Here is an 8,142-nt window from a genome sequence, read left to right on the forward strand (position 1 = left end):
CTCTCTTAGCCTTTTTAAGGAAAATTGTCAGGGCTCTTCTAGGGTCGATTTGTCATAAGGGTGAGTTTGAGTGGGATGCGTGTGGGTTTGCCTCCATAAAAATTCTAATCACAAAATCTAGCATTAAGTGTGGTAAAACCTCCCTAAGTAGGGATGGCATCATCCTTCATAAACTCCTTTGTGCCATTAATACCCTAATCCCTAGCCTAGCTTCAACATGAAGCCTATTCGAGGGGTTCCCCTATTACTTTGGGGATTTTAATCATTACAGAAACCCTTTCTTTGACTTCTACATGTCTAGATACCCCTTTATCATTACATGTTATGTAACCAACTCACAAAAAAGAAGAAACGATAGATCAATGACTTCAAAATAAGCCTCTTCAAGGAGGCAACCTCATTTACATTACACAAATGAATAATTCTTGGATGATACAAATGACAATACCTCCATTCTATATATAGGAGTCTAAATGGTCCCAATATAATCAGAGTCTACATAATAATAATATTGTAGGCGCATAACAATAACAATAGTGGGCTTCTATAGGGCACAATAATAACAACCTGGGGACTACATGGGCACAACAATACCATAAGGGGGTTGCACTAATAATAATAAAGGGCTACACTAGTAGTATAAGGACCTAACATGCCCTTCTCCTTCAAAAAGTGTTGTCCTCAAAGCTTGAATAGTTCTGGATGCTTCTGTATAAAATTCTCGTCCTTCCATGTGGAATCTTCAGTGGGTAAGTTCTTCCACTTGATGAGATACTCTGAAATTGATCGATTTCATAGTTGTCGAGTTCTTGTTTCCGTGACTGCTTCAAGTTCAAATATGATTTTTCCTTCTTCGTCAAGTTCCGACAATATTGTTTGAACTGGGACCTTGTCACCTATAACCTTCTTTAAGCATGAAACATGGAAAATTGGGAGCACTTGGGAAGATGTAGGAAGCTACAATTTGTATGCCATAGTACCAATCTTTTGCAACACTTTATAAGGACCATAATACTTTGGTGATAATTTATTATCCTTCTTAGCTTGCTTAAGGGACAATTGTCTGTATGGTTGTAGTCGTAAAAATACCCAGTTACCTATGTCAAAACTTCTTTCGCTGCGATTGATCTACCTGTTGTTTTATTCAATTCTGTGTGAAAGTGACGTTATCCTTTTTCTTCTTGATATGTCCTTCTAGCTTGAGAGTTTGAGGAGTGGTAATTCATGCCAATGCATTACAAAATATGGTTGAATTCATTTCTTCTTTCTTTGGGGTTGGTTCCTAGTGTATATCCTCTTCTTTTGACGTTTCTTGATCCTTTTCTTCCTCCTCTTCACAATCAATGTAAAATAATTTCTTCTCAGCACACTTATGACCTTTAGTGTATTTGCTATCACAACTGTAGCAAAGGTCATTTTCTCCTTTTTCTTCCAATTGTTGTGGTGTCAACCTTGTAGGTTGTGGAAGGCTAGGAGCAACAACACTTCCATGTTTATAATTGTGAATGGTAGCATTTCTTGTTGCCATACTTTTGCTTTTAATTTTTCTTGCCAACCCGAATGCCTTCTCCAATGAATCAGGTTCCCAAAGACGAACCTCATGTGGAATGTTATCCTTTAAAGTCCCTACGAAGACATCAATCATCTGCTTATCTAGAATATCATTTACCCTTATATTCAATTTTTGGAAGTCATTGTTGAGATTGCAACAAGATGATGGAGCTTAGTGAAAAGAGTCACCTTCACTAAGTGGGCCCGCAGGCTATTTTTGGCGCAAGTCTATTTTTAGACTATGTCTATTTTTAGACATATGGATCATGTCTATGGATTGCAGGTTGCTGTTTATGGATGATTGGTCAAGTTGGGAAAAATAGATGGACTTTTATTTTTTATCAAAGTGTGAGTGATCACAGTGTGAGTGATCAAAGTCTATTTTTAGACTGGCTGTCAAAAATAGAAAAGTCAAATATTATTGTCTCATAATAATATTTGGACTATAAACTTGATCTTATTCTCTTAGAGCACTTCAGTTTGAGCTACAGAGGTGACACATGCAGCTGTCAGAAGGAAATACGCTTTTCTTATGAGTCAGTTGAGTTGTTGCATGCATGACTTCAGTTAGAACTCAATCAGTTGAGTTTGGTGGAGTTGATTGTGGAGTTGATGGAGTTGTGTTCAGTTTGACTTAGTTAAACTAGTTGTAATTAGTCTAATTGCAAATAGACTAATAATGAGTTGTTAAACTAATTATTAACTCATGATGCAACTAATGAATACATCAGTTAACTCAGTTGCATGTCAGTGCATGTTCAGTTCAACAGGGACACGTGGTAGAGAATCAGATTGCTATCAGTTGTGACTATAGTTGTGCACCAGATCTTGCACAATCAAGGGATTGAGTATGCCAATGAGTTTGCTCACGTATTTGCCCAGTATTGTAGCCTTTGCTCACGTACAACAAAGTGTGAGTGATTATTTTGAGGTGAAATACGAGTTTGGTAAGCCATTCTCATCAATTCTTGAGCAGGTATTGAGCAATGGAGGCAGGCAAGCAGTGGAATAGATTTGGAGATCAGATCTGAGCTGTATTGTGTGTAACAGGTGGAGTTGGTACTAGATTGCTTGTGATAAGCATTGTACTTTGTAATGTCACATGGTCTCAATAATTAATATACAGATAGTTGGGGTTTTTAGCGAGATGCTTTCCCCAGGTTACATACTGTGTTAATGTGTGAATGCTCTTGATGTTTTATTGTTATTGATGCTGCTATATTGATGATCAACGTAGAGGAGCTTATGTATTGTGTATGTATTCCGCAATAGTACATGATCAGGATAATCTCTGTTGAATATGTGTTAAATTATTCAAAATTTCTACAGTCATCAATGTGCTCTGCCATTAAACCCTTTTGTTTGAGATTTATCAATTGGCTAAAGAAGGTGTTACTCTTTGTATCCTCATGATGTGTTATCATTTCCTCCGTGAAAATTGACCAGGTGACAACTGATTTACGATAACAAAGCCCTTTATACCATAAAAATTTATTCGGTTCTAAATATAAAGATGCAATACGTACTTTTTGTAACAATTGCACATCATGTAGATCAAAATATTTCTCCATCTATAGTATCCATGTTATGTGATCCTTGCCATCAAACTTCCTCATATTGATCTTTGGAATATGGTGGGTCTTCAATCCAATGTTAGATTCTATGAAATCATGATTAACATTTTTTTCATCATGAGTTTCCTCTACTACTTTTTCGTCATTAAGAGGCCTTTCTTGTAGCAGCTTTGTCCCACCTTCCTTCAAACCTTCCATGTCTTTCTTCAAATCTTCTATGCCTTTCTTCAAATCTGCTTCCCTGTCATCAATATTAGCTTCCATGGCACATATAAAACTATTTATCTTAGCTTCGATCGCATTCTTCAAATCATCCATCCAATTTTGCTTACTAGGTGTTTCTATTTTCTTGATTCGAGTCATTCTTTTTCTTGCTTTTAGCAGCTCGATCTTGAATCTGTTGTATCTCTGAAATTTCGGATCTCCAAGGTTTGAAATTGCGACCTGCAGTAGCCCTCTGCATCCTCTTTCTAATGCCACCAGTTTAATCGAAATTGGATTCTCCAATAAAGAGTTATGCCCAATTTCCCAAGATGGCTTGATTATATACTTTTCAGTAGAGTGAACTTGTATGAAGTGCCACGTGTCACTGTTTCGACCTTCGGACCTGAAAACAATACACAAAAAATACAGCCTGTCCTCTTTCTGTAACTTTTTACGAAATTTCAATCTGATGTTCAGAGAGAAAGTTATAATGATTTTCCCAAGGTCAACTGTTTGGAATGTAATTCAGGAATCTACAAAAACCCTAAATGACTTGGACCGTTCTCCGAAAATATAGCGAAACAAGATCTGAAATTCGAGTCTGAGCTTCACAAAGATTTCGGCTCAAATGGGTTTTAGTTTCATAGACTGAACCTTCGGAGAAAAAATTATAGCGAAAATGCCACGATTACCAGTTTGAGATGGAATTCTGGAACTTGCAAAACCCCTAACTTCCTCAGATCATATCTCCGACAAGATCTGAAATTTGGACACAAGGTTCAAACTGATTTCAGCTCAAATGGGTTTTTTTTAGCTTTTGAAACTTTGTAGAGAAAAAGTTATAGCGAAAAAGTCATGATGGTCTGTTTGGAGCAGCGATACACTAGAATCCAAAGCTCTGATACCAAATGTTATGTAACCAGCTCACAAAATAGAAGAAAATATAGATCAACGACTTCAAAATAAGCCTCTTCGAGGGGGAAACCTCCTTTACATTACACAAATGATTAATTCTTGGATGATACAAATGACAAAACCTCCTTTCTGTATATAGGAGTCTAAGTGGTCCCAATATAATCAGAGCCTATATAACAATAATATTGTAGGGGCACAACAATAACAATAGTGGGCTTTTATGGGGTACAATAATAACAACATGGGGACTACATGGGCACAACAATACCATAAGGGGGTTGCACTAAAAACAGTAAGGGACTACACTATTAGTATAGGGACCTAACATTACATATCAATAAACCCTAGCTTGTAACAGTCCTTAGCTAATCTAGGGTTCGAATACTTACTTCTTTATACAGCGTATTTAGACCTATTTCGACTTGTATCTTTCCTTGGGCCATTCATATCACCTTGAGCCCTCTAAATAGAATACCCTTATAGGTGAATACAAGGAAGCCTCCCTTGTGGTGAAATTCCACTAAACAGCAGGACGAAGATTGTTGAGGTGATAGTGACAATCCTTCCTCATTGTTGCCATAGGGTCTAGCAACAACAGAGACATCAGTCAGCACCACCATATTTTGATGAAACTACTTAATCCAAGATTTATAATATGGTAGAAAAAGCTCAACATGCCTAACCAATTATTTTCGTTTGAGTGAAGGGTATATTTTTGCTAGGGCCCTGATAGAGTTTACCATCAACATCAAGGTACATAAAGGGCTTGGTGCTCTTGATTAAACGCCCCATAGCATCATACATGATGGAATCCAATGATCAATTTTTCTTCAAACCAAAAAAAAAAATGTTGAATTTTGAATGGGATGTGAAATCTTACTTCTCCATATGAAGTCCAATGAGGTTGGAACAAATCTCGAGCTTCCTGAAACAATTAACGATAATGTTTAAAATTTAAGTAAAATGTAAGGAAAGATTACCTTTTACTTTAAGTAATTTAAGATTACTATTAATTGCCGACATTAGTAGGGTTTAAGACTTAAGTTTTTTAATAAAAAAATTGAATTTTGATTGTTGAGTCAGCTATACTAGGCTCTAATAGCTACTCAGCCAAGTAGGGTCGATTTGGTACGAAACCAACCTAGTCAAACTTTGACTCCACTAGTTCAATACCAAAATGGCCCTCCAAACCGATTCATTGGCCAAGTTCAATACGAGTGGTGGTCAAGTTGACCAAGTCTAAGTAAACTTGATCCGAGTGTGAAAACACTAGACATAGGAGTTCAATAGAGAAACTAGTACTTCCTAAACCATTAGAAATAAGTACAGTAATTGAGATCTTAAAACCCCACATCCTTGACCGAATTCCCAATTAAATTGTGGATAAATTCCTTTTTGAATTTTGATTCTAAGAAAAGGTCGTATAGACCAGGTTGGTCTCAAAGACCATCAAAAGCTAAAAATAAACACATATACTAATACAAGCTAGAAAAAGAAGAAACCACGTGACCTTCAAAACAAAATCGGATGTTGGATACAACCCCAAACCACCTGGGAAGAAAGAAACTCTACAATTGTGTAACTCAAGCCATAGAGGATGAAATGTACTTCTTCCTAGACTGCATAACCTATTAACCCACTGGAATAAATACAAATTTCGAGATCTTCAAAACCCAACATCCTTGATTAAGTTCCCAATTAAATTCTGATTAAATCTATTCTCCAAATTTGTTTCCAAGAAGAGATCCTATCAACCAAGTTGATCCCAAAGAACATTAAACACAAACATAAGGAAGATCAACGTTGAAAAGTTCAGGACAAATTCACATGACCTTCCCGGACAAACAAAATGGTGGACACAATCCAAAACCATATGGGAAGAAAGAACTTGTGCAAAATGTATAACCCAAAGCCATAAAGGATGAAAAGCACCTCCTCCTAGACTTTGCAACCTGTTAACCCATTACAAATAAACAAAAAAACCAAGATCTTAGAAACCACACATCCTTGATCAAATTCTCGATTAAAATAGCTCAGTTAACTAGCTCGAGTGGTTGAATGCTTCAATATTCATGGGGGGCATCTTGAAGCCGATTCACTGAGCTGGATGCCTCTACCATGTGCCTCACTTGATGTCCCTGCCGGATTAGACACTGTAATCAGTACCAACAGGTTTGGACTGGAGGCAATCCATGTATACAGGGAACTGCCTGAGATTTTCCTATAGACCAAGTTGGTCGAATATATTTCGTCCTAGAAAACTGAAAGCAACTTGCTAAAAACATTGTCATATGCCTCGCTAGACCATTACTGTCTGCGTAGATACTTAAATTAAAAATTGTATCCGGGGCCTACTGCCTGCCTAGGTTACCCACATTAGATTTATACTCATCTCTGGCCCTCGCTCTGGCCCTCACTCTTATACACTTTCACTCTATATTCTAATGTTAAGCATTGCCTTAAACAAACATGACACCCCGGGAATCGAAATCGAACCGCTGGTAGGCACTCGCCTTCCACGGGCCATTAGGACAAAGGCAGCAACTTACGATGACAAATAAATTTCCAAACTAGAACATACGCTAGATAAATTGATCCATCGTTTGAACAGAATAACATTCAAATAAAATTTGGGTTCCGATATGGATAATAACTACTCAAATTAACTGCAAAACCCTGAACTTCACGGAGGACTAGCGCTAACCATGAGAGAATAATACGACTTACGATGAGATGCCAATGAATCCGCAGAAGGAAGGCGATACAGCGTTCCAGTGTAGGCGGACATACAAGAAGCAGAAGAGGCCATTCCGCGTCCTGCAACAAAACGGACACCGAGCAGAAGAAGATAGACTTCCACCCTTCCTAGTGATTGGACTACACTTTATTACCTCGTGTGTTATTCAATTTCATTTGCTTCCGCGTTTCAATTAATTTTTTTATGTGCGCATTTCACTGCTCTCCGTGTGGCTGTTTATTCTGGTTTTGACAAAGTGGAGCAACTCCAACAAATTGGTTCATTTCAATTAATTTTGTCAATCATTTCAATGGCTTTCTAGATAGATATGCTATATAGCATAGAAACGTCGGCTTCGCACTCTTTACTAAGCATATATTATTATTGGTTTTGTCATTGTTGTTATAATGTGAGTGTGATTGTGTAGGGGTAGATTGATAAAATCGAAGTTAAAGTTAAATTTGTCAAGTAAAGGTAGATTGAGTGGTTGAGGTGGGTTGTTAACTCCATTATTACTTGGATTTGATTTCTCGAAATGACAAGTTAAGTGTATTGCGATGAGACTAGAGGAAAAAGTGATCCCAAATAGTCATTTTCTCGAAATGACATGTTAAGCCTATTGTGATGAGACTAGAGGAATAGGTGACCCCAAGGAGTCTACTCCATTCGTGGTCAATACAGGACATCTCAGTTCTTGCTAAGTCATATATTCCTAGTATATTTGGTAGCCTTGCCCAGATTACTCCAAAGAGTTGTTGATTCACCATGGTCAAACAAAAAAACAAAGTTAAACTTTAAATCATCAATGATTTAAAGTTAAAATATTAACCAATTTGTTAGTAAAATTAGTAATGATTTAAAAATAAAATATTAACTAGTTTGTTGGAAAAAATAAACATTTGTTAGCATTTTATAAGAGTTAAATATTAAAGAAGATGAAAATAGTTAAGTGTCACGAAGGAATAATTGTTCTTTCCCTCTGAGTTTTATTGTTGTCAAGGACATGTTGATACAACCATGAGCCTTGAAAAATTTCTCGGGATATATATTCTAAAGCAAATTGCAAATCAAAATCCATTACATTTGGGAGGATATGTTAGTGACCAAAACCTAGGATTATCGCTAGGTGACTTTCACAAGTTGCAAAAGAACTTGAGACCA

At 36.9% G+C, this 8,142-nt stretch overlaps 1 protein-coding gene across 3 annotated transcripts in view; it reads right to left on the minus strand.

The window, feature by feature from the left end:
- LOC149265808 (nucleoid-associated protein At2g24020, chloroplastic-like) overlaps positions 1-7,259 on the minus strand; it is a 235,006-nt gene extending 227,747 nt beyond the window's left edge. The window contains exons 1-2 of one of the 3 annotated variants that reach the window (XM_089429745.1): positions 6,972-7,259; positions 5,125-5,169 (exon numbers count right to left, since the gene is read on the minus strand). In XM_089429745.1, the coding sequence (XP_089285871.1) occupies positions 5,125-5,169; positions 6,972-7,053 (127 nt within the window). In that variant the 5' untranslated portion in view covers positions 7,054-7,259. The remainder of the gene's footprint in view (positions 1-5,124; positions 5,170-6,971) is intronic. The other 2 variants (XM_089429746.1, XM_089429747.1) reach the window with 2 other exon arrangements.
- Positions 7,260-8,142: the final 883 nt, after the last annotated feature.

The sequence above is a fragment of the Pinus tabuliformis genome, chromosome 6 (assembly GCF_031772625.1).
Source record: "Pinus tabuliformis cultivar Carrire ecotype Pingquan chromosome 6, CPIR1, whole genome shotgun sequence".
Taxonomy (NCBI): domain Eukaryota; kingdom Viridiplantae; phylum Streptophyta; class Pinopsida; order Pinales; family Pinaceae; genus Pinus; species Pinus tabuliformis.